Below are 25,622 nucleotides of genomic sequence, written 5' to 3' on the forward strand. Positions count from 1 at the left end.
AGTTTTGAAATACCTTGAACCTCATTAGCATTAATCCTAAATTAATGAAATTTACCATTTCTTTATATATATATATATATATATATATATATATATATATTTATATATATATATATATATATATTTTCTTTTTCTTTTTCTTTTTCTTTTTTTGGGTGGATCAAAAGAGTGCCCTTGCCAAATGGGCGCTTTCTTGTAAGTTTGCGGGCCTGTTTCATTTGTTTTATACACCCAGTCCATCTTCGATGCTTTGAAATTGGATTATGCTGTGTAGCTCTTTGTTGTTTTGAATAAAATTTTTCTTGAATCCCAAAAAGCCACCCAAAGAAGAAGAAGACAATTTTATACGAATCATCTTTGGTCAATCGAGCCTTTAACCGTGTAAGGATGCGACCACCGCCTACTCCTCACTCTAATTTCTTCTCTTCCCTCAAACAGGTAACTCACTTTCTCTCTGTCTGTCTCTCATTTGCTTTCTCTCACAAATTCTCAATTCTGCTTTATATGTTATGGACTTATTGTTATATTACATTGATTTTCACAGGTTGAGAAGAGACTGAAATTAGAAGACACATCAAAAACCCCAACTCTCTCTGTCTCATCAGAATCTCAAACTAGCATCAACTTGGCCACAGAATCTTTGAGCTCACCCTTATACCTCCACGTGGACCAATCCCATTCGCCCAGTGAACAACAACCACCATTCCTGTCAAGTACTTCCTCACAGTACCCACAAACCCAACAATCCAACGACTTATTGTTATTACACGACCAACCCAAAACTGTTTTTCACACTCAACACCATGAAGCCATTGACGACATCCAACGGTTAATACAGCTCTTGGGTTTATCAGATTGTTATTGTAATGGTGATAACAAAGAAGAAGAGGAGGGAGAGAGAGAAAGACAGAAAATAGTTGGTAATTCTTGTGATTTTGATGAGGGTGAAGATGGGTTTTATGCAAAGATTGTTGGGGTGAAGGGTCCAAAGTGTGGGAAGGAAGTGGAGAGGTTGGAGGGTTGGATTCAATATTTCATGAATGGGGAGATGGAAAGGAGAGAGCCTTTGAGGTTGGCATATTTGCTTTTGGGTAAGGCTGCTTTTGAGAACAAGGAGGATGCTGATTGTGGCTATGGAGGCTTGGACTTCCCTACAAGTGTACAACAGTTTTTGCTGAATGACCCTCCTACAGATTAAGGCACCCCAGCATATCATATGCCTCCAAAAAGTGTCAAAACACTTGGGATAGGTACCCATGTATGCATATTGCATTGCCTTTTAGAACCCTTTTAGTTTATGCAATATTTCTAGCATTTGCATTATTGATGATGGTGATTATTGTATATATTTCTGTTAGTGTATTTAGTTTTCTCTTTTGTTTGTTCTGTTCATGATGTTATAGATGTTATAAATTGATTTGGCATAAATCACTAATTAATAAAGAAGTGGGAAATTTTTTATTACTACTAAATGCTTAATCATGCTTCAGGGTTTTACATATCCTCTTTTATTTTAGAACATTAAGTGGGTTTTCAATAAAATCAAAATACTAAATGCAAAGATAAAGCTTTCATGCCAATATAGTCATAATGGCCAATGATGAATTCAGTCTGCAGACCTTTTTGCCTTCTCTACTGGGAGCATCATTGTTTGAGCCTAACTCATGCCATAATCTTCAGTGGGGAAAACAGCATTGGTTTTGGTACTATATGCGCTTGCTTAGCTTCAAAAGGATAGACAGCACCTTGTTTATGTCAGGTCGATCCTCAGGATTTGGTTGTGTGCAAAGCAATGCTATCTTAAGTAGCTCTTTCAGTAATTCCTCATGATCCTTGGAGATACTCAGCGCCAGCATAGGATCCACAATTCGATGAAGATCGTTCTCTCCATTTGCAAGAGCTTTCTCCACAAGTTGACGCAAACTGATTGGCAACCCATCCTCTTCTATTAGTCCTGTTGGCCTTCGTTTAGTGAGAAATTCCATGACTATGATACCATAGCTGAATATGTCAACTTTAGTTGTGACTTTCGTCATATATGCAAACTCTGATAAGAAAACAAACATGTTTTAGTATATTGAAGTTAAACAAGTGGAATAAAAAGGGGAAATCTGAAGATGGGAAAAGCAAAATAACTTATATCCTTACTTGATATCTGGTATTTGAATTCAGTGGCTTCATATATACCTCTGGGACCTTTGTTATGTAAAACCAACCATTGCATTCATGTTTTAATTGGATGACACAGATTTTCTTCCAAGCTTATAGTGCTCCAGTCGCTTTTCATTAAAAGAACTTAATTTTTTAATAATTATTTATGACTTCTGAAAGTGAAATAGCCATGGAGACCTTAGCATTGTTTACAAATAGCTGAATAGAGCACTATATATATATATATATATATATATATATGCAATGCTTTAGGATTTTAGTTTGCTAGGTTAAAACCTGGTATTTATATGTGCAAGACTGAATCCCTGGTCCAAATTGATTGTGATTGTTAAAACTATTTCACTCATTTTCTGCTAAAAAATTATGACAATGAGATGATCTTGCAAATCTGACAGCGAAATTAATGGAGATTAACTTCATAAGTGAGAAAGGATAGTGATAAGTTACCTGGTGCCAAGTAGCCAATAGTGCCTTCAAATGCTAATGATGCAGACAAACTTCTTCCGTCTTGAAGATGAACACCTAGCATTCGAGCTGTTCCAAAGTCACTTACATGGGCTTCCCAATCTTCATCCAGAAGAATGTTAGAAGGCTTCATGTCACAGTGAACGATAGGAAAATCATAACCTGAATGCAGGTAATCCAACCCAGTCGCAATGGAAATGAAAACTTTGATCCGCTCAGATAATGTCCACCTTGACTGATCCACCTCAAGGTCATGTATAATGCTATCCAAATTCCCGTTCTCCATGTATTCCAGAACTAAAGCCTTTAGTTTTCCACTCTCCCAGGCATAACCTAGAACCTTCACCAAATTCCTATGCCTCAGTTGTTTTAGGGTGTTGATCTCCCTATCAAAGCACTTATCGGCCTCTTCAGAGAACTGATGCAAATTCAACTTTTTTACTGCTATGATCTGCCCATCTTCCAGTCTACCCTTGTACACAGTGCTCAAACTGCTTGCACCAATAATGTTATCTTCGCTAAAGAAGCTAGTAGCATGTTCTAATTCGTATGGTACAAACCTCTTGAGGGTCAATGCTGGAGTATATTCTGATTCTGGATTCTCAACCCCTTCTGGTTTTCTTAACTTTGTACGTTGGTGGAGGATTATAAATACAAACACAAGAACTAAAAGCACAAAAATAGATCCAATCACCACAAGAATCAACACAGTCTTCTTGGATAGTTGACGTGAGCTCAATTTGCTGCAGGACCTGAGGAATTCAATACCACACAGATGAGGGTTTCCCATCAAACTAGATGAGTTAATATGTCTAAATATTCCAATCTCTGGAACATGGCCTTCAAGTTGATTGAAAGAAAGGTTTAGATGTTTCAAGTTAGAGAGATTGGCAAAGCTTTCAGGGATGATGCCCTTCAACTGATTCTGAGAAAGGTCAAGAGAGCTAAGGTACTTCAGAGCTGCCAGGTCTTCAGGGAGTCCACCATCTAACTTGTTCCTTGAAAGGTTCAAGCTAGTAAGCATAACCATTTGAGTAAATTCTTCAGCCGGAATTGGACCAGAAAGATTATTCCCTGATGAATCAAGAGAGAACAAATTTTTGCAGCCACCAAGTGTTTTAGGAATGGTCCCCGAAAGATTATTGTTTGAGATGTCTATGGCTTGAACCATTTCCAACATCCCAAGCTCATCTGGAATAGTTCCAACCAAGAAATTGTATGAGAAGTTCAAATATAACTGCATTCTTTTCATACTTGCAAGCACCGATGCAGGTATTGATCCTGTAAGATAATTGTGGGAGAGATCCAAGATCATAAGTTGATTAAGATGCCCCATGCTTCTCAGAATGGACCCGTTAAGCATGTTGCCATGGAGGTTTAAGTAAGAAAGCTGCTCAAGCTTAGAAATTGCATCTGGAATTGGACCCTTGAACTTATTATTCTGCAACCCAAGTTCGTTTAGCTGTTTCATTTCAAAAAAATTCTCAGGTATTGCACCCTCTAGATCATTGTCATTCAGATAGAGCCCTTGGAGAAGAGAGAGTTTAGATAATTCTGGTGGAACTAGACCTGACAAACTATTTTGACCAAGTGATAAAGAAAAAAGTTTACTTAAATTGCCAGTGTCAGGTGGTATTGGCCCTATGAATGAATTAGAATGGGCTCGCAAAATCTGGAGATTAGAAAGTTTGCCAATGCCAGACTTTATTGGCCCACTAAAAAAGTTCCTAGTCAAATCTAAAATACGAAGATTGGAGCAATTGAAGAGGTCATCTGGGATTTCACCTACCATTTTATTGTATGAAAGACTCAGGAAAGTAAGATTTTGCAAATGCTGAAAACCCTGAGGAATTTTCCCTGCTATTCTGTTACGAGATAAACCTATGACAAGAAGATGGGTGCAGTTGGTGATACTAGACGGAATGGCTCCCTCAAGGAGATTGTTGTTCATGGTTAGGTTCTTCAAGTTGTAAAGCAATCCAATATCTGATGGAAGCTTCCCTGTGAGGAAATTGAAGCTCATAGACAACTGAGTTAAATTTGTCAAGTTCGTCAATGACGAAGGAACCTCCCCAGAGAACTTATTTGAATGCAGGGTCAACACTTCCAATGATCTCAATGATCCTAGCTCAAAGGGTATTATTCCAGTTAATTCATTCTCCGAAAGTCCTAAATGGGTTAATGATTTCAATTGAAATATGGAGGCAGGAATGGTAGAATTTAACTTATTCTTGTACAAACGCAATGTTTGTAGATGATATAAATTTCCAATCTCAAGTGGAATGCCTCCAGTGAACTGATTGGTGTATAGTTCAAGAGCAACAAGCTGTTTACAGCGACCTAGTTCAGATGGAATTTTCCCAAGAAAGGAATTTTCAAACAAGAGAAGATACTCTAAATTTGATAAGTTTCCTATCTGTGGAGGAATTACTCCAGAGAATTGGTTTTGACTCAGGTCTAAAGCTTGTAAAGATTCCAACCTACCAATGGATATAGGTATAGAACCAACCAACTTGTTCCCATATACTAAAAAGAGTTGAAGGTTAGCTAAATTGCCTATGTTTGGAGGGATTCTTCCAGTTAGATTGTTAAAAATGACACCAAAGGCTAACAATGATGTGCAGTTACAAATGCTTTCGGGGATGCTTCCATTCAAAGAGTTATCACCTAAATCTACTGACTGCAGATTTTTGAGGTTTCCTAGTTCTGGTGGAATAGGACCTGAAAGAGAATTTTCATAAAGAGTTAGCTCAGAGAGCTGGGAGCAAAGTCCCAGTTGAGCTGGAATGTGGCCTGTAAATGAATTCGAAGTTAAATCAAGAACCTGGAGGCTTGAAAGGTTTCCAAGGAATGGTGTGATTTCACCTTTAAGCTGCTTATCAATAAGAGAAATTGAAATGACATGATTTGAAGGGTCACAAGCAATACCAGACCAGTTGCAGTGGTGGTTACTGTCAGTCCAATCCGCAAGTGCTCCAAATGGGTCATTGGTGATGGAATTCTTGAAAGCATTCAAGGCCTCAAGTTGAACTTCTAAGCTTGGTTCTTCAGATAGAACAGCAACTAGAAGGGAACAAACTATGATTACAATCAAACCGATTTTTTGAGATACCATTGCTATAGAAGTACAAGACACTGATTTGTAACTTGAATCGAATGAAGCATTTATATGCAAAATTTAACCAATAATGTGTGTGGCAATCCTTGACTTCTTTTTTGAACTAATTCTTTTGGACTAGGAAGTAGGGTACGTCAAGTTGTCAAACAATGAGTACATTAAGGGAAAAAAATGTGATTCTTTGAATGATAACAAGAAATCCAAATCTGACTTTGAGCTCATCCGATGTCAGGAGACCTACTGGCTACAGGCCAAACTCTAGTGATAAAGATTATGGCAGTAATATATTTCCAAAACGTATTCTACCCACTTGACACTACGTGAAAACAAAACTTAGATACCTAAATTTGTATCAAAATTACCTCCGAAACCAACATTCAATGCTATTCATGAAGTAAGATTTTTGTTTTTCATAGACATATACTTGGAATCGGTGATTAGTATAGGCAGTATAGCTTGACCAAGATGTGGTTTATGTGGGAAAAGGTTATAAACTCAAGGTGGGCAAATGAAAGCACACTGATTTGTTGTGAATACAGCATATGTCGATTCACATGGTTTGGAATATGCAGTATGCAATGCGCGCACACTATGTACAAGTTGCTAATAGATTAAAGTATTAAAGGCCAAAATGATGGGTTGGCTTGTCAGTTGTGGCTCAGACGAAGAAGGTGCCAAAAGAAAAAGAGTATAGGAGTCAAAGAAATGATTAGGATAGGAGATTGGATTGAATCTTACCTAATTGTATGTGGTACCAGGACTTTGTCCATTTTGATCATTTGTTCAACGGGGCTTGAATGCAAGAAGACTAAGAACACAAACGTAGTAAAAGGGAAAAAGGAAAAAAAAAATACTCAGATTTTGACAGCTGTGGGATTTGAACCCACGCCCTTTCGGACCAGAGCCTAAATCTGGCGCCTTAGACCACTCGGCCAAACTGTCCACCTTTTGTCATTAGATATCTATCTTAATTTATATTAACAATATAAAAGTTGTTATGGGATATAAGAGTAAGACGTCTAACAGTATGATTGGCCAGTATTTTGGCTTTTCTTAAAAATAGTTTGGTTTATTTGGCCCTTGTAAAAAGTAGTAATCATAAAGTGATCATGTTTAATTTCTATCATATATATATAAATATAAGAGCATTTGCATCAGGTGATGCAAAATAGAAAAATGACTTAATTTTACATATCTAAATCCTAAAATTATCCACATTCATTCAGTTAAAAATGTATAAATTTGCAAAGTTGCTACAATGACCAAGTAAATTTACATTAATAATATTCAGATTGTAGTTTTTTTTCCCCCTTTTACATATCTTGAAGATAAAGAAAGAGAGTGAATAATTACTTTGGTGGTATAGTTGAATATGACTTTTGACATGCTTTTTTGAGACTCCAAAACCCCCCATCTATTCCAACTATCTTTCAACCATATTTCATTGCTGATAAAGCCTAGTAACAACATAAATTTTCCAAAATTTCAAATCCTTGGACTGGGTTATTATGACTTAAACGAGTTCCCAGATTTTCTAAAAGCCAAGATGATTTGGGGGGGTTTTGATACTTTCTAACAATAAAAATTTATGGCCTTGTACCAAAATGGATGTGGAACTTGAGTAAAGAAACTCTCTAGTTCTGTGTTACAACTTTCTAATAGGTTTCGACCAACTTCCTGTTATTCTACCATGGACCAATCTAAGAATTCGGGGGCCTAATAATAACAAGCAAAGGGATCTGTTCCTATCCCACCTAGTTCCATTGTTACTTAATCTCAAATAACATACTAACTAGAGAAATCCCACCAATAGGGAAACTTGAAAGTAATTTTGAATTTCCAAATTTGCATATCTTTGAACTTTCTAGCAATAATATCATTAGTAAATTACCATTTGAATACTTCCAAATTTGGAAAGCCATGCAAATCATTGATGTAGTTGGGCAAATGTATATGCAAGCAAACACAAGTTTTGATCTACCTAGATATTTAATGCAATCTAATTACGTTTACTCAATGACATTCACAAACAAAGGCATAGAGATAGCATACGAGAGAATACGGGTGTGCAAAAAACTGACGAACCGAAAAAACTGCTTCAAATCGATCGAACCGATGCAAAAATTTAGGTTTAGTTTCAGTTCGATTCGGTTTTATTATATAAAAAATCAAAAATTTCGATTCGATTTTCAGTAGCAAATTCTAATACACCGAACTGACCGAACCGAGCCGAAATATATTAAATAATAATTTGTACAAATTATTTCAACAAAGTTCCTAGTATCCTAGTGGCAAGGACACGCACTTGTCTCCAATCAACCCAGGTTCGACCCTTAGTAATAGCGCTTTATAACCCTAATCCTATATTAGTACGCTGCTTTGCCGTTCTCTCTCTCTCTCTTTTTTTTTTTTTTTTTTGGTTTTGTGTTTGCTACTTTGCTTGGTGCTTGGTGTTTGGGGTGGTGAGAAAACGTGGGAAAGCAAAGGGATTTTTTGGGTTTGTTAATTTTTTTTGGATTTGTTAATATTTTCTGGGTTTCTGAGTTTGTTAATTTTTTTTTTCTTTTTTTGCTTTCTTAGAAAATAAATGATAAGGAAACCGCTTAGAAAATAAATGATAAGAAAACCGAGAAAACCCACCGGTACGTTGCTTCGCCGTTATTTTCTGGGTTTGTTTGCTTTCTTCGCTGGTGCGTGCTTCGCTGTTCTCTCTCTTTTTCTTTTTTTTTTCCTTTTGGTTTTGTGTTTGCTACTTTTCTTGGTGCTTGGTATTTGGGTGGTGAGAAAACGTGGGAAAGTAAAGGGATTTTCTAGGTTTGTTAATTTTTTTTGGGTTTGTTAATATTTTCTGGGTTTGTTAATTTTTTTTCTTTGTTAGCTTTCTTAGAAAATAAATGATAAGGAAACTGAAATCCAACCGAAATTGATGGTTTTCCGATTACTTCAGTCGGTTTCGGTTGAGAATTTCACAAACCGAAAACTTCAGTTTCGGTTGGCCAACACTTAGAAAACCGATCGAAACCGAACCGACACACCCCTACGAGAGAATCTCAGGTTTCTTCATAGTCATGGATCTCTCAAGCAATAAATTTGAGAGAGATATTCTAGAAGTCATGGGTAATGTGAAATGAATCCAATTGCTCAACCTTTTCAATAACTTATTCACTGGTTCTATCCCATTGTCCTTGGAGAAGTTGACAATGCTTGAATCATTGGGCATTTCTCAAAGTAAGTTATCTGGAGAGATCCCTCCACAACTAACACAACTTACCTTCCTTGCATTTTTTAATGTCTCCAACAATCATCTAATAGGGTCTATACCACATGGGAAATAATTCGATACATTTTCCTTCGATGGTAATCCAAGATTGAGTGGAAGTTCTTTGCCAAAGAAATGTTGAAATTTTGAAGACTTATTGCTCCCTCCTTTAACCTTTGATGATATTAATCAAGGCTCAAAGTTGCTATTTGAATTTGGCTGAAAAGTAGTTGTGATGGGGTATGGTTGTGGATTCCTAATTGAAGTAGTTATTGGGCAACACCAAGGTATGGTTATTGATCACAAGGAAGTATAATTGGTTTAATTAGACTTTGTAGTTCAACACCAAATGAGAAGATGATTGACTAAGAGGGGATCCAGACATTAAATCCAAACAAGTAAGATGTTACCCAAATAGATAAATAAATTTTGGCATATGTATGCTTTTTTTTTTTATCATCTATATATATGTTGTTAGCGTTATTTATTTTTTTTTTTTTGGTAAACCATGAGCTAACATTAACACTAAGAATTAACAAGTCTGTTACAATGCATATTAGCCTTATCAAAAGTCAAAATAGCCTCCACCAAAGGCGGTGGGTTACAAAAACAGCAAAACTATACAAAGATTGTGCTCCTAGTTTAGCCAATGCATCAGGGCACTGGTTGGCTTCACAATAAGCATGGATCACGTGCCTGTTTGGGAACTCCTTCAAAAGGTTCCTGCAATCAATTAAGAGTGATTCCATTAAAAAAATTTCAAATTCATTGTTCATTAGGATAACAACACTCAAAGCATCAAGTTCAATTATTAGTTGTTGAATTCCCATTTCCAAGGCTAGCATCAATCCATCTCTACGCATCCACAATTCAGCCAAGGTGCTATTAGTGTACCCAAGCCCTCTTGCAAAACCTTTTAGCCAAGCCCCATCATGGTCTCAAATCAAACCCCCTCCACCTACTCTTTTTGGATTCTTCATAGTTGAGCCATCAGTATTGAGCTTCATCCAACAGTGTTGTTAGCGTTATTACATTTGCTTTTTTCCTTTTATTTTTTATTTATAGAGATTTAGGTTGTATTTGATTCGACGCAAAATATTTTTCTGAGTGTAAAATATTTTTAGGTGAAACTTTTTTGTCAGAAAATAAAATATTTTCATGTGTTTTGTTGCATTTTGAAAAATGCTCTTGAAAATATTTTTAGGTGTTTGCTAGTTGTGTTCCTAAAAATGCTCTATAGAATATATTTTTTACTAGTTTCTCATATTTTCCCAACTTCCAAACCAATATTATAATAAAAATTCCAATATATAAACCCAAAGAAACAAAAAAAATTCAATCTTCATCAAGAGAGAGAGGATTGATTTTGTTTTCAATAGTCTCTTTTAATCTTGTCCGTCCAACTTTTTTTTTTCTTTGATGGAATAACTGAAATCTTAGACTCGAGAATAAATAGAATATATAATAAAAACTCACAACACTAAAAAATAGTCTCCCATATCAATTGAAACTCAATGTCCCAGATCCCATATCACCACACTTTTTAAAACTATATATATAAATATATATATATATATATATATATATATATAATAAAAATAATAATAACTGCATGTTATGTCTTACTTTTTACTTTCTAGTTTCTCATGGCACTCCCCAATGCGTCCAACTATCCATAAACCTTTTATTCTTATCTTTTGACTTTTAATTGTTTTAAACTCAAGTATTTGCTAAAAGTTCACATTTTAAATTATTTAAAGAATAGAAAAAAAAAATATATTGAATTTTAAATAATTTTTAAAGAGTAAGCAGAACACCGAGGCACGTATACAAATTTCTAGGTTTATTGCTATACTAATAACATATATATATATACTATGGGGCCCGGCCCAAAAATAATGGGCTAGTCTAAATTCAGACCCGTCCAAGGAGCATCCTGTCCGAGGAGAAGTCACAGATAAAGCATTATTCAGGCCTAATTGCGATAAAAGAAACCTGTCCGAGGAGTAACTCCTCCTCGGACATTACGAAGTCCGATCAAAGACCACGCCCCAACCATTGCAGTTCATCCTCCCAGCATATAAAAAGAATAAAACCCAAAATATCTCATGGAAAGCTGCCACCACCACATTAAATGTGCCACAACCACCCTCTTGGCCGCATTAATGAGGAAAAGACCCCTGAACAGTACTACCTTGGCCACTACAACTCACAAGGGAGTGATAGAGGTGTCTGATGGGACAGGTGCTCAAGTGGAGGCTTAGATGATCAACAAGTGTAAGGTTCAGATAAGAATGAGAGAGCTATATAATGTAGTGGAACCCCTCAAAGAGAGGGACGGAGAAATGTATTGAGAACTGAAGAAATAAAATCTTCTGTTAGATATCCATCCTTATGTTCTTGTTCCTGTAACAATATTGCTCATGCATCAGACCGAGTAAACTCACTGAGGCTAAGTTCTTTGACCCATCCTCTACAAATATTTATTGTGGGTTGCGTCTTGGGCCAAAGCCTGATCAATAGGGTTTGGACCAGGAAAATCGTGCAACTACAATTGGCGCCGTCTGTGGGGAGAACTAAGGCATCAGCTAGCACAACGGTCGAGCATGGCAGAACTAGGTCCACACTAGGAGGATCCTTACCAGGCTAACTCCCAGCAAACACAACCCGCCGAGTCCTAGAGGCAAAATAACCTAACCAACCCAGGTGGCAGGGGGAATCGTGAGGGAAGTGTGCACACTATCCGGACGAGCCAAAGTCACATTCAGATAGGTAGTCACGTGTCCTAGAGGCGAAATGGCCACCAGGCCATGCAGCGGGAGATAGATGACCTGAAAAGGAAGTTACGACGTGTGCAGCGAAAACGATCTCCCTCTGACTCAGGCGAGTCTTCTAATGCGGAGGATGCGAGTTACCGACGGAGGTCAAGGACCCCCCCAAGTGAAACATTTTCCTACGAAAGGGAACCACGCCCTGTACGGAAGTATGAGAGCCCATCTAGCAAGGGTTCGGGGAACGATGCTATGAAGAAGGCGCTGGACCAGGTTTCAAGGTCACCCTTCACGTATAGAATCGAAGGGGCTAAGCTGCCTAGACGCTTCAACCAACCGGTGTTCGCCATCTATAACGGCCGAGCAGACCCGATAGAGCATGTGAGTCAGTTTAATCAAAAAATGGCGATCTACTCACAAAATGAAGCCCTAATGTGCAAAATCTTCCCTTCCAGCTTGGGATCAATGGCGATGAGGTGGTTCAATAGCCTGAAGACAAATTCCATAGGCTCCTACAAGCAGCTCACTCAGGCTTTCTGCTCCCGCTTTATCATGAACACCAGAGTTCCTCGACCCCTCAGTTCGCTGTAGTCCTTATCCATGCACGAAGGAGAAACCCTGAAAGCCTACCAGATAGATATTGGGAGGTGTATAACGACTTAGATGACAACCATGATGATGTTGCTATCAGCACGTTCAAAAGCGGTCTCCCCACCGAGCATGGCTTAAGGAAATCCCTCACTGGTAAACCAGTTGCCGACATTCATCAGTTGATGGATAGGATCGACAAGTACAAAAGGGTGGAGGAAGATCAGCTGCAAGGAAGGGGAAAGGAGAAGGTCATCCCTCCCAAAGTAAATGATTTTAGGTCGGAACGGTATAACCCTAGCCAGCCGAGGAGAGATTTTTCGCGACAGGCTGGACAAAGCAACCCACAGACAGTGAATGCCGTATTCAGGGAGTCAGTACAATAGGTGCTGGAGAAAGTAAGGAACGAGCCCTATTTCAGGTGGCCGGGAAAGATGGTTGGAGACCCTTCCAAACGTAACCAGAACTTGTATTGCCACTATCATCAGGACCATGGGCATACCACTGAGGATTGCAGGAATCTATGGAATCACCTAGATCAGTTGGTCCGAGAAGGGAAGTTACGTCACCTGCTGCACCCATCGAGCGGCCATCCCGGCCAAGCAACACAAGAGTCTCGAAAGGACGTGTCCTTAAGACCCTCTACCGGGACGATACATGTCATCCTCGCTGCACCAGGAAGGACTGGGCCACCCCTCCCCAGGGTACTGGCTGTTGGTCAGCTCCCCTCCGAGGACAGGCGAAGGGAACCCAAAAGATCAAAAAAGAGAAGCTCTTTGATACTGGGATTCTCGGACGAGGATAAGAGAGGAACTATTCAACCTCACGACAATGCCTTGGTGGTTACGTTAAGAATTGGGGGCTTCGATGTAAAAAGGGTATTAGTAGACTTGGGAAGTGCGGTAGAGATAATGTACCCTGATCTGTACAGGGGGCTGAACTTGAAGCCGGAAGATTTGGCAGCTTATGATTCCCTCCTTCTCAGCTTCGAAGGGAAGATTGTTACGCCGAAGGGGCAGATCCGACTACCCATACAGACTGGGTCGGAGGTGGTGGAGGTGAATTTTATCGTGGTCGACGCTTATTCACCCTACACCGCAATAGTTGCCAGGCCATGGATCCACGCCCTAGAAGCCGTAACCTCCACACTTCACCAAAAGGTGAAATACCCATCCAGAGGACAAGTAGAAGAGATCCGAGGAGATCAGGCCGTGGCCAGGAAGTGTATGGTGACCGCCATTTTACATTGGCCCCAAGCCGAGTCCTCAGCCCAGGAGAGCTTATAGTAACCAGCCACCTCGGCAAGGCAAGGCGATGGGCTGGCCGAGGAGATAAGGTGTGAAAGTTTAGATAAGATCGCTGTCAACAACGACCCGGAGAAGTTCTTTCAGGTCGGCTCTGAGTTGCCTTCTAGAGAAAAAGAGGAACTAGTCAGATTTCTCAGAGAAAATGTCGATGTGTTTGCATGGGACGCCTACGACGCCCCAGGAGTTGATCCTAGCCTTATTTGTCACCACCTGAACGTCAACCCCTCTTTCACACCGAAGAAGCAGCCACCCCGACGCCCTTCAAAGGAACATGCTAGTGCCGTAAGAGACGAAGTGGCAAAACTGAAAAAAGCAGGGGCTATCAAAGAGGTCTTTTACCCCGAATGGTTGGCAAACACAGTGGTGGTAAGGAAGAAGACAGGGAAGTGGAGGGTCTGCGTGGACTTCACGGACATGAACAAGGCATGCCCAAAGGACCCATTCCCCCTACCCCGAATCGACCAATTGGTGGATGCAACCGTCGGACACCCTCGAATGAGTTTCCTGGACGCCTTTCAGGGCTATCATCAGATACCCCTTGTGCTAGAAGACCAAGAGAAGACGGCTTTCATGACTCCCATCGAAAATTATCACTATAAGGTAATGTCGTTTGGGCTGAAAAACGCAGGCTCAACCTACCAAAGGATGATGACCCGGATGTTCGAGCCACAGCTGGGCAAGATCATTGAGGTTTACATAGACGACATGGTTGTGAAGAGTAAAAGGGTGTTCGAGCACGTGAATGACCTCAGAATAATCTTCGCTATCTTAAGGGAGCACCAGTTGCGGCTGAATGCTTCCAAATGTTCATTCAGGGTCGGGTCTGGGAAATTCTTAGGGTACATGGTAACCCACAAGGGAATAGAAGTAAGTCCCGATCAAATCAAAGCAATTAATAGCCTACAGGCTCCTCGGAATCCGAAGGAAGTGCAGAAGCTCACTGGCATGATTGCAGCATTGAACTGGTTCATATCACGATCTGCGGACCAATACCGCCCCTTTTACCTCTTAATAAACAAATGGAAGGGGTTCAAATGGTCGGAGGATTGTGTTCGGGCTTTCCAGCAGCTAAAGGAATACCTGTCCCGACCACCCATCATGTCCAGCCCTGAGGCAGACGAGGTGCTATTTGCATACATCGCTGTAGCTCCCCATGCTGTAAGCCTGGTACTGATACAAGATGATAATGGGGTGCAGCGACCGGTTTACTATGTGAGCAAATCATTACATGAGGCCGAGGTGCGATACCTACCTCTAGAAAAGGCAATTCTGGCGATAGTACATGCCACCCGGAAGCTCCTTCATTACTTTCAGGCGCATACGGTCATCGTTCTAACTTAGCTTCCCCTTTAAGCGGTGCTTCGAAGCGCTGACTACACAGGAAGGATCGCCATGTGGAGTGCGCTTTTAGGGGCCTTTGATAATAAATATATGCCTCGATCCTTTATCAAAGGACAGGTCCTCGCAAACTTAGTAGCGGAGTTTGCTGAACCCTCTATAGAAACAATAATCGAGAAAAAAGACATGGATGGAAAATCGGTTGGTGCAGTTTCAGCAGGGGGGACCTTGCGTTGGAAGGTCTACGTGGATGGCGCGGCCAACTAGAGAGGATTTGGAGTTGGGATAGTTTTAATATCGCCGGACGGTGCTGCCACTGAAAAATCACTGAGGCTCGGATTCTCGGCTACGAACAATGAAGCCGAATACGAAGCCTTACTTCAAGGGATGACGATGGTTCAAAGATTGGGCGGAAGAATGATAGAAGCATTCTCGGACTCCAGATTGGTGGTTGGACAAGTGATGGGTGAGCTGGAAGCTCGAGATACTAGGATGCAAGAGTATCTGGGACAAGTCAAACGGCTACAGACGAGTTTTGAATCCTTCAATATGACGCACATTTCCAGGAGTGTAAACACCCATGCAGACTCGCTAGCCACTCTCGCCACGTCCTCGGCGCATAATCTGCCGCGAATGATCCTTGTTGAAGATCTAGTCCAGGCAAGTCCCATCAGTAGAAACCCGGCCAGAGTCCATCAGATCAGAAAAGTCACAACTGGATGGACCCCATAAAGAACTTCCTCCAAAACGACATCTTGCCGGAGGAAAAACTGGAAGCCAAGAAGATACGTAGGAATGCTCCTCGGTTCTGGCTATCAGAGGACCACAAACTATATCGGCGCTCCTACTCTGGACCGTACCTACTCTGCGTACATCCAGAAGAATCCGAGTCTCTGCTTGAGGAGTTACACGAGGGGATTTGTGGAAGTCACACCGGAGGAAGGTCGCTGGCGCACAGGGCACTTACCCAAGGTTATTGGTGGCCGAACATGCAAAGAGAGGCCTAAGAATACGCTAAGAAGTGCGATCAGTGCCAAAGATTCGCCCCGAATATCCACCAACTCGGAGGGGTTCTCAACCCCCTCTCTAGCCCTTGGCTGTTCGCACAATGGGGCCTTGACATTGTCGGACCTTTCCCCAAAGCTGCGGGGAACAAGCGATACATAATAGTCGGAACTGATTACTTCACAAAATGGGTGGAGGCTGAACCTTTGGCCAACATTAGGGACGTGGGCCCAGAAATTCATCTAGAGGAACATCATCACCCGCTTCGGAACTCCACGTACACTCATTTTCGACAATGGTCTTCAATTCGACAGTAAGAACTTTAGGGAGTATTGCCGCGAGTTTGGGATCATTAACCGATATTCCACCCTCTCCTACCCCCAAGGAAATGGGCAAGTCGAGGCCGTGAACAAGGTCATAGTAAACGGACTGAAGAAAAGACTGGATGAGGCAAAGGGGAGATGGGTAGAAGAGCTCCCGCACGTCTTATGGACCTATCGGACAACGCCGTAACGGTCAACCGATGAGACCCCCTTTTCGATGACTTATGGGGCTGAGGCCGTGCTCCCAATCGAGAACAACTTTCCCACACTAAGGTCTAAATCGTTTACCCCAAACGGTAACGACGAGTTATTGGGAAGGAGTCTAGACCTAGCCGAGGAAAGAAGGGAAAAAGCAATGATTCATATGGCCTATTATCACCAGAAGTTGAGACAAGGGTATGATGCTAACGTTAAACTGTGGCCTCTAGGTCCAGGTGATCTCGTGATGAGGAAGATTCTCGGAAGCGCAAAAAACCCCTCTTGGGGCAAGTTGGAGCCCAATTGGGAGGGACCATGCCGTGTCACATCCGTGGCCGAGATAGGCGCCTACTACCTAGAAGATTTGAATGAAAAAACTGTACCTCGACCATGGAATGTAAATAACCTCAGAAGATATTGTTATTAATGAAAATGGCTTAGCCCACGTTTTGTTTCATGACTATCCTCTGCCTACTGGTTTACTGACAACTATTCATAGTTTTAAACAGAACCTAAGTCCTGCATGGCTCCTCGGACCACAGACTTAGGGGAAATTATTACTCATGACAGCTATTCATAGTTTTAAACAGAACCTAAGTCCTGTATGGCTCCTCGGACCACAGACTTAGAGGAAATTATTACTCATGACAACCATTCATAGTTTTAAACAGAACCTAAGTCCTGCATGGCTCCTCGGACCACAGGCTTAGGGGAAATTATTACTCATGACAGCTATTCATAGTTTTAAACAGAACCTAAGTCCTGCATGGTTCCTCGGACCACAGACTTAGGGGAAATTATTACTCATGACAACCATTCATAGTTTTAAACAGAACCTAAGTCCTGCATGGCTCCTCGGACCACAGACTTAGGGGAAATTATTACTTATGGCGACTATTCATAGTTTTAAACAGAACCTAAGTCCTGTATGGCTCCTCGGACCACAGACTTAGGGGAAATTATTACTTATGACGACTATTCATAGTTTTAAACAGAACCTAAGTCCTGCATGGCTCCTCGGACCACAGACTTAGGGGAAATTATTACTCATGACAACCATTCATAGTTTTAAACAGAATCTAAATCCTGCATGGCTCCTCGGACCACAGACTTAGGGGAAATTATTACTCATGGCCATTTATACAAGTTTTAAACAGAACCTAAGTCCTGCATGACTCCTCGGACCACAGACTTAGGGGAAATTATTACTTATGGCGACTATTCATAGTTTTAAACAGAACCTAGGTCCTGCATGGCTCCTCGGACCACAGACTTAGGGGAAATTATTACTCATGGCCATTTATACAAGTTTTAAACAGAACCTAAGTCCTGCATGGATCCTCGGACCATAGACTTGGGGGAAATTATTACTTACGACAATTATTCATAGTTTTAAACAGAACCAAAGTCCTGTATGGCTCCTCGGACCACAGACTTAGGGGAAATTATTACTTAAGGCATGCGCACAGTCTAGCACCATTGCAACCCTCATTCAAATTCGCTGCCCAACAACCCTTTTTATCTTGAGCGTTTACATTTATCTATGTCGCTGCAAATGTTTATAAAAAAAAAAGCGGTACTAGCATACATCCATAGAAAGCAAAGCAAACATTCTATATTAATATTCCGAGGACAACACAAAGAGAGGTCCTTATAAAAGAGCGCAAAAACAGGACGACTCTCATTTAAAAAAAAAAAAGAAGGAAATACAAAAATTGAAAGCCTAAAAGCTAAGCCTCAGCAGGAGGATCTTCTTGTTGCTCTGGTTGAGGAGGAGGAACCTCGATAGTAGGGTCCGTGGCGGGATCCTTCGCCTTATCAGGCACAGGGACGGCATCAGGCACCGCCAGATCCTGCTCTGAAGCCACTTGGACGCCATTAGGATTCTCTCGAATCTCCTCAGGATAGAAAATGTTCTCGGACAGTCTTAGCACCGAATCTGCAGGAACTCCTGCAGCATCAAGGGCATGAGCCCATGAGATGCTGCAGTAGTCCCTGCACACCTCGTGAATCTCCTCGGATAGCCTGGCCTCCGTTTCTTGGGGCCCGAGCTGGCGAGAAGCATTCTTTTCAGCCTCTGTGGCCTCTCGGATCAGCTGAGCCTCCTCTTTGACCCGCCGCAGCTCATCCTCGACTTTTTGCATAGCAGTCTTGAGATCCAGCACTGCCTGCTTCTCGGTGGCAAGGTTGATCTGGGTCGAGTACAGTTCTTTGCGCTGGTCCTAAGCCTGGGTCTCAGCACTTTTCAAACTGGACTCTGCGCTCTTGCGCCGTCTCTCCGACTCCTTGAACTTCTCCGTGAGTTCAAGGTGGTCGTGCTTGAGGGACCCCAAGGTTTTCTCCATCTCCGTCCGAGACTGGGTCTCAGCCTCAGCCCGGCTGCGATTATCACGACAAAATTCCTCAACCACAAATATCTGCTGAGTAATCTGCGAACGAAACAAGGTTGGTTTAAAAATTTAACAGGGTTAAATAAATTAATAAAACAGTAAAAGGATTACTTACCATCGCGAGATCCTTTTTGAGGGATAGGAAGATCTCGGGCTGAGAGAACCGCCTATAGGCCTCCATATCCCGAGGAAGGAGTAGGGGTTGCTCTAAGGCATCAGCCACGTACCCTGCCCGGCCTCGGTTATACTCTCGGACCGACGCATTGTAGGGGATGGCAACCCCATCCAGCTCCAACTTGGGGTTCCACGTACGCGGGGTAGCGCGCATCTCAGCAAGGTTCTCCTCATCCCTGCTTTCCGAAGAGTTACCCCTTCTGCTCCTTGGCGCCCGAGTGGTTTTTTGCTACTTGGTCGGCTGGGCAACCACCTCACCCTCCTTAGGAGTGTCAACCGGCCTTTTCTTCTTCAGGTCCGGATTAACCTTAAGGCCAAGGTCCGAGGTGTCCTGAGGGACCACAGGAGGAAGGGTTTGGACCTGTGACTGAGTCGGTCCCTTTGATGACTGACCTTTCCCTCGGGAGGCCATCAACTCCCTTAAAGTTTTTCCCTTCCCTGCCATGGGCTCTATCTCTTCGTCCGAGGGATCGTCCGAGCAGATGATAATTGAGGGAACACCAACTGCGGAATGTTGGTCCTGCTCTCCTTCAGGATCAGAAAGCTCCACCAAGGGGGTTTACTGAACCTCCTCCTCAAAATAAAACTCGTCTATCTCTTCCTCAAGGGAAAGACGAGATGATTCAGTTTCCTCTTCAACCGGAACAGCAACGCCAGGCTCGTTTGGCGGAGGTAGCTGCTCTGCTAAGTAAGGATCTCTAACGCCGGGTAGCACGACTGGTGGTAGATCACGTTGAGCTAGGAACCCATTCTTAGACATGTCAATCCTTGCCAGCCTCGGACTGCCAGCCCTTATGGCGTGACCGATAGCTTGGAAAGAGTGGCTCAGAGGTTGATAGCCCAGAACCAGATGGGCCGCACGCAACTGTCCGTCCTCAGTAACGTAAATCTCCGACCTTAGAAGGTAGTTCAACGCCGGCACGTTCACGAAGTTTATCCGAGGAGCGACATGAACTTTATTTGCAAACATCCAAGAAAAGTGGGGTTAGTTCATGAAATTTTCCAATTGTAAAGAAAGCGAGAAAAATAACCCCCCAATACTAAACCCTTTCCCAAAAAGGATTGGCCCTAAAGACGCCGCACCTGGGATTCCTGCTCAAGTTGGACAATGAATACCATCGAACCACTCCCCTGAAGCAATAAGGAAGTCATTCTTCACGGTCTTATTGGATATTGGGAGACAAGAGATCAACCTAACGACCTCAGATCGGGATTTAAGATAATACCCTCCACTCTCGAGGCGGTGACACTCGTACAGATAAGCCACATCGTGCCAAGTAAGGCCTAGATTCATCCGCTCGTCTAAGACGTCTACACAGCCTAATATCTTGAACATATTCGGGGCGCACTGACGCGGCGTCAACCTATGGTTGGACAGGTATTCCCTTGTAATCCTACGCATGGGAAGTGTCATCCCTCCCTCTATGAAAGCAATCATGGGGATAACAACTTCTCCCTCACCTCTATCTGTCAATACTCCTTCAAGAGGACAGTACTGCAGCCTCACCCCCGGGGGAATGTGGTATTTTGCCCTAAAGGCCTCCATAGCGGCCGGAGTTTTTACTAATTTTTCGAATCTACCCATCTAAGCTGAACTAGAGGAATGAAAGTAAAGACCGAGAAGAAAAGTAGAGTCCGAGGAGGGAATTGAAACGGCGAAATGAACGAAATTTACTGGTACCTTCACAAAACGCTCAATGGGACACCTGGAAATCTCTCTTGGAGGAAACGCTTCACAAAAAACAGCTACGGTGGCTTAGCGGACGCAAGTATTCGTAGATCTCTGGGGTTCGATGGAGTTCTCTGGAATCCTCTGAGGTTTATGAAATGCAGATAAAAAAGAAAACACTGAACCCCTCTAACGCCTTATATAGCCGGGAGGAGAGAGAAAAGATCGCTCCTGCCTAAAAATACGAGAAAAAACGATGGCCGTTTGATCCACGCCACACCGTTGGATGAGAGGGACACAAAGCCTCCAGAAATAAATGGCCGCGCCTCGTAAATTGTAGCGCGTCCAAAGTAACTGTCCGCACGCGCACCCTAAACTCTCCTTACTTCCATCCTCTCACTAACATCAAAACCCCGCTTTTCTCCTCGGAAGGAGATAAAAATCGGAGTTTTGAGGGGCTATTGTGGGGCCCGGCCCAAAAATAATGGGCTAGTCTAAATTCAGGCCCGTCCGAGGAGCATCCTGTCCGAGGAGAAGTCACAGATAAAGCATTATTCAGGCCCAATTGCAATAAAAGAAACCTGTCCGAGGAGTAACTCCTCCTCGGACATTACGAAGTCCGATCAAAGACCATGCTCCAACCATTGCAGTTCATCCTCCCAGCATATAAAAAGAATAAAATCCAAAATATCTCATGGAAAGCTGCCACCACCACATTAAATGTGCCACAACCACCCTCTTGGCCGCATTAATGAGGAAAAGACCCCTGAACAGTACTACCTTGGCCACTGCAACTCACAAGGGAGTGATAGGGGTGTCTGATGGGACATGTGCTCAAGTGGAGGATTAGATGATCAACAAGTGTAAGGTTCAGATAAGAATGAGAGAGTTATATAATGTAGTGGAACCCCTCAAAGAGAGGGACGGAGAAATGTATTGAGAACTGAAGAAATAAAATCTTCTGTTAGATATCCATCCTTGTGTTCTTGTTCCTGTAACAATATTGCTCATGCATCAGACCGAGTAAGCTCACTGAGGCTAAGTTCTTTGACCCATCCTCTACAAATATTTATTGTGGGTTGCGTCTTGGGCCAAAGCCTGATCAATAGGGTTTGGACCAGGAAAATCGTGCAACTACATATACATTGATTTATTTTCTCAATTTATTTTAATTAATTAAATTACGTATTTAAGCTTTGTGTGTTAAATTAATTTCTTGAGTTGATTATTTTTTATTCTTTACTTTTTCACATCAAATTTTTAAGACAATTACACTATTATATAATTATATTACTGATTATTTATTAATTCTGATATATATCTATATCTATATAATAACTAATAGCCGAAACATTTGACTTTTCGTTGATCACTCCTCATTTCGCCACATGGCTACATAAATTGTTGACACATTCACTTTAAAACACTAAACAATTGTATCTTTTCGGTGGTTTGCTTATTTAGTTTCAGTGGGTAACTACTTATTATTGTTTATATATGTTGTTTATTTTTTGTTTTCTTCTTTTCGTTTTTCCGTTTTTTTTTTTTTTTCCCTATGCGAGAACAAATCCAGCAAAGGTTATGGACAAAAAACAAAGTACCCTTGACACTACTACTATTGGTAATTCTTTTCTTCACAATCATGCTATTGTTTTCTGTTTTTAATTTTTAATTTTTATAATAACAAACATTTATAACTAAGGCATTAAAATATTTTGTGCACAATGTGTTTGAGAAAATTTTGCGCAGAGTAAACCAATTGCCGATAAAGTGTTTTGCCTTTGTCATATTTTCTGTGTTTGCTATGTGTCTGAGATATTTTCCAACCATTCTATAAAGTTGTTTTGATGCTTGACAGTAGTATTGGGATTAATTAAATTATATTATATTAAGATATTAGTTTAGTGGGTAACTACTTATTGTATCTTTTTGTTTTCTTCTTTCCGTTTTTCCATTTTATGTTTTTTTTTCCCTTTGCGTGAACAAACCCAGCGAAGGTTGTGGACAAAAAACAGAGCACCCTTGACACTACTGCTATTGGTAATTCTTTTCTTTACAATCATGTGTTTGAGAAAATTTTGCACAGAGTAAACCAATTGCAGATAAAGTGTTTTGCCTTTGTCATATTTGCTGTGTTTGATTTGTGTCTGAGATATTTTCCAACCATTGTATAAAGTTGTTTTGCTGCTTGACAGTAGTGGTGGGATTAATTAAATTATATTATATTAAGATATTTGTCTTCTTGAATCTTTGTTTGACTGAGCATTGGTCTATATATTTGCTGGTCTATGCGTATCGTGCCAACGCTGCATTGTTTGATTTTGAAATATAGTTGGCTTATAATATATTATATGATATTAAGCCTTTTTATCTCTTACGGTTTATTGCTTGGCTCGGCATTATTTAGATTCTGTAGTGTGTTCGTACCGTGTGCTGCTCTTTTTCTGCAATTCAGTGATGAAGTCAAAGCAAATGTTTTATTTGCATCTCTTGGTAAGTGGTGATTGGTCATTATATTACATACACGACAGTATATGGTAAGGCAATGAATAACTACCTTAAGATTTTATGTTTCATACATTTTATGGATAGTTGAGGATATTTAAGATTTAATTCTTCATTTTTTTTTTAACTTAAGTTTGATTTTTATTTTTTATTAAGTAATTTAAAGTTTCATCTTTATATAAAATAATTTTTCTGTGCATCGCACGGGTTAGCGACTGGTATATATATATATATATATATATATATATATATATAGAGAGAGAGAGAGAGAGAGAGAGAGATGATTTTGTTTTCAATCGTATTTTTTATTGTTGTGCCCCAAATTGAAATCTTGTTTCTGCCATTGCTAGTTGTGGACTTTTTGTACAAGTTTAATGGTCATTTGCGGGTAAGAAACCAAGATTCATTTTCAATGGTTAAAAAAAAAAAAGAAAAAAAGAAAAAAGAGAATTAGACGGTTATTATCCCTCTATTCTAAGAAGGTTACTTTGAATTGCCATTTTTAATTTAATGGTTAAAAATAAGGAAAACCTTAAAATGAATTTCATAAACAGACAGTACAGAATTAAAGGTTTTTTTAAAAAGATTTTTTCTTTTTATTTTAGATAAAAGAGAATTAGAAGGTTAAGTTCACTAAAAGAACATCGAAGCAATTCTGGTTTCAAGTCATAATTTGCAGTTTACAAGCAGATAATAGATAAAATAGCAATGAGGAAAATTTTACTAATTAAATGACACAACAATGTTTAAAACCAAAGGTAAATACTAAATACCCTCCATAAGTTTTGCTAGTAATTTACAATTTTACAGCACGTCGATTCTCAAAAATAAAAATAAAAATCTAACACCTCAAACACCAACATCAATCCAAAAGGTAAAATTCCAATATTTCCTATGCTCACTTTCCAGGGACAAAGTTTGTGGCATAAGCCCAAGCATTGTTGTTAACTGGGTCAGCAAGATGGTCTGCCAAGTTCTCCAATGGTCCCTTTCCAGTCACAATAGCCTGAACAAAGAAACCAAACATAGAGAACATAGCCAATCTCCCATTCTTGATCTCCTTCACCTTAAGCTCAGCAAAAGCCTCTGGGTCATCAGCAAGGCCCAATGGGTCAAAGCTTCCACCTGGGTAAAGTGGGTCAGTCACCTCACCAAGCGGCCCACCAGCAATACGGTAACCCTCAACAGCACCCATCAAGACAACCTGTGTGGCCCAGATGGCCAAAATGCTCTGTGCATGGATCAAGCTTGGGTTACCCAAGTAGTCAAGCCCACCTTCGCTGAATATTTGGGCTCCAGCCTTAAACCAAACGGCCTCACCAAACTTGACACCATTGCGGGCCAAGAGCTCAGGGAAAACACAACCAAGAGCTCCAAGCATGGCCCACCTACAGTGGATGACTTCAAGCTCACGGTTCTTGGCAAAGGTTTCTGGGTCAGCAGAAAGCCCAGCAGTGTCCCAGCCATAGTCACCAGGGAATTCTCCAGTAAGGTAGGATGGAGGCTCACCAGAGAATGGGCCCAAGTACTTGACACGGTCTGGGCCGTACCATGGGCTTCCAGAGGAAACTTGCCTGGTGGCTGTTTTCCTCATGGTGACACGTCCAACACCAAGCTCAGAGGTGGATGGGACAAGTTGAACTGCTTTGCCTGCAAATGATGGAGAAGAGAGAGCCATGGTTGAGGCTGCCATTGTTGAACTGAAAGAATAGTTTGAGAAATCAATGGGCTATTATTTAGTGTGGTGATGGAAGGAGTGGTTGATGAGGACGGTATATAATGTGGGTTGTAAGCAAGAATCCTTATCATATGGTATCTTATTCTTTAATCCCATTGGGTGTTCAAGATTGTGCTTTTGTATTTTTTTATTTGTCGACCTGGCAGGTTCTGATCCACCAAGTCCTTAGATTCATTTCAGATTCTGACCAATATAGGTGCACCACGTAGAGCTTTCAGATTACACATCCTATGAGAATTAATTTCTGAAATAAATATTTAGAACCTTTCTCTTTGTGTGTGTGTGTGTGGGGGGGGGGGGGGGGGGGGGGGGGGGGGGGCGCTAAATGTATACTACATGTAATTACCAATTAGAAGTATAGTGGGAGATTTAATAATATATGCAAAGGAATTTCATCAATAATATATGCCATAGATTATTATAGAAGATATGATGTTCAAGTAAGTTGAGGAATGGACCAGAAATCATAAGGTTGAGAGAGAGAGAGAGAGAGAGATGTTAATAGTAAGAATTAATTCAAAGAACCCAAACTTTGAAGCCAAATGATGCTATTTTCACAAGTCCACCCTTTAGGGAAAAGGGTTCAAATGGTGTCGTTTAGT

At 41.0% G+C, this 25,622-nt stretch overlaps 3 protein-coding genes and 1 non-coding gene across 6 annotated transcripts; 1 reads left to right on the plus strand and 3 right to left on the minus strand.

Annotated features, from left to right (window-relative positions):
* The first annotated feature begins 228 nt into the window (after positions 1–228).
* LOC115988567 lies at positions 229–1,700 on the plus strand. 3 transcript variants are annotated; one of them, XR_004091576.1, is made up of 3 exons: positions 229–438; positions 545–1,250; positions 1,611–1,700. XR_004091576.1 is itself a non-coding variant. In XM_031112136.1 (2 exons), exons 1-2 carry the CDS (start codon positions 388–390, stop codon positions 1,196–1,198), a joined length of 705 nt encoding a protein of 234 aa, XP_030967996.1. In that variant the 5' UTR covers positions 229–387; the 3' UTR covers positions 1,199–1,428. The 3 variants fall into 3 exon arrangements, 1 of the variants encoding a protein (XP_030967996.1); XR_004091577.1 differs by having other exon boundaries at positions 1,681–1,698; XM_031112136.1 differs by lacking the exon at positions 1,611–1,700 and having other exon boundaries at positions 545–1,428.
* Positions 1,184–5,754, minus strand: LOC115988565 (LRR receptor-like serine/threonine-protein kinase FLS2). Its single transcript, XM_031112135.1, has 2 exons — positions 2,620–5,754; positions 1,184–2,047 (listed from the first exon to the last, which is right to left on the minus strand). The coding sequence occupies exons 1-2, from the start codon at positions 5,750–5,752 to the stop codon at positions 1,707–1,709; spliced, it is 3,474 nt and encodes a 1,157-aa protein (XP_030967995.1). The 5' UTR covers positions 5,753–5,754; the 3' UTR covers positions 1,184–1,706.
* Positions 5,755–6,617: 863 nt separating this feature from the next.
* On the minus strand, positions 6,618–6,697 carry TRNAL-UAG. Its single transcript has one exon. It is a non-coding gene; the product is annotated as a tRNA-Leu (tRNA).
* Positions 6,698–23,979: 17,282 nt separating this feature from the next.
* LOC115988731 (chlorophyll a-b binding protein of LHCII type 1-like) lies at positions 23,980–25,039 on the minus strand. Its single transcript, XM_031112347.1, has one exon. The coding sequence runs from the start codon at positions 24,973–24,975 to the stop codon at positions 24,181–24,183; it is 795 nt and encodes a 264-aa protein (XP_030968207.1). The 5' UTR covers positions 24,976–25,039; the 3' UTR covers positions 23,980–24,180.
* Between the last annotated feature and the right edge of the window lie 583 nt (positions 25,040–25,622).

The sequence above is a fragment of the Quercus lobata genome, chromosome 5 (genome assembly GCF_001633185.2).
Source record: "Quercus lobata isolate SW786 chromosome 5, ValleyOak3.0 Primary Assembly, whole genome shotgun sequence".
Taxonomy (NCBI): Eukaryota; Viridiplantae; Streptophyta; class Magnoliopsida; order Fagales; family Fagaceae; genus Quercus; species Quercus lobata.

Excerpts from the sequence above, each read along its gene's own strand:
- LOC115988567 (XM_031112136.1), top strand. The coding sequence starts at position 388 with ATGCGACCACCGCCTACTCCTCACTCTAATTTCTTCTCTTCCCTCAAA. Across the intron at positions 439-544 it reads TCTTCTCTTCCCTCAAACAG|GTTGAGAAGAGACTGAAATT; the intron begins GTAACTCACTTT and ends TGATTTTCACAG.
- LOC115988731 (XM_031112347.1), bottom strand. The coding sequence starts at position 24,975 with ATGGCAGCCTCAACCATGGCTCTCTCTTCTCCATCATTTGCAGGCAAA.
- LOC115988565 (XM_031112135.1), bottom strand. The coding sequence starts at position 5,752 with ATGGTATCTCAAAAAATCGGTTTGATTGTAATCATAGTTTGTTCCCTT. Across the intron at positions 2,048-2,619 it reads TATTGGCTACTTGGCACCAG|AGTTTGCATATATGACGAAA; the intron begins GTAACTTATCAC and ends TTTTCTTATCAG.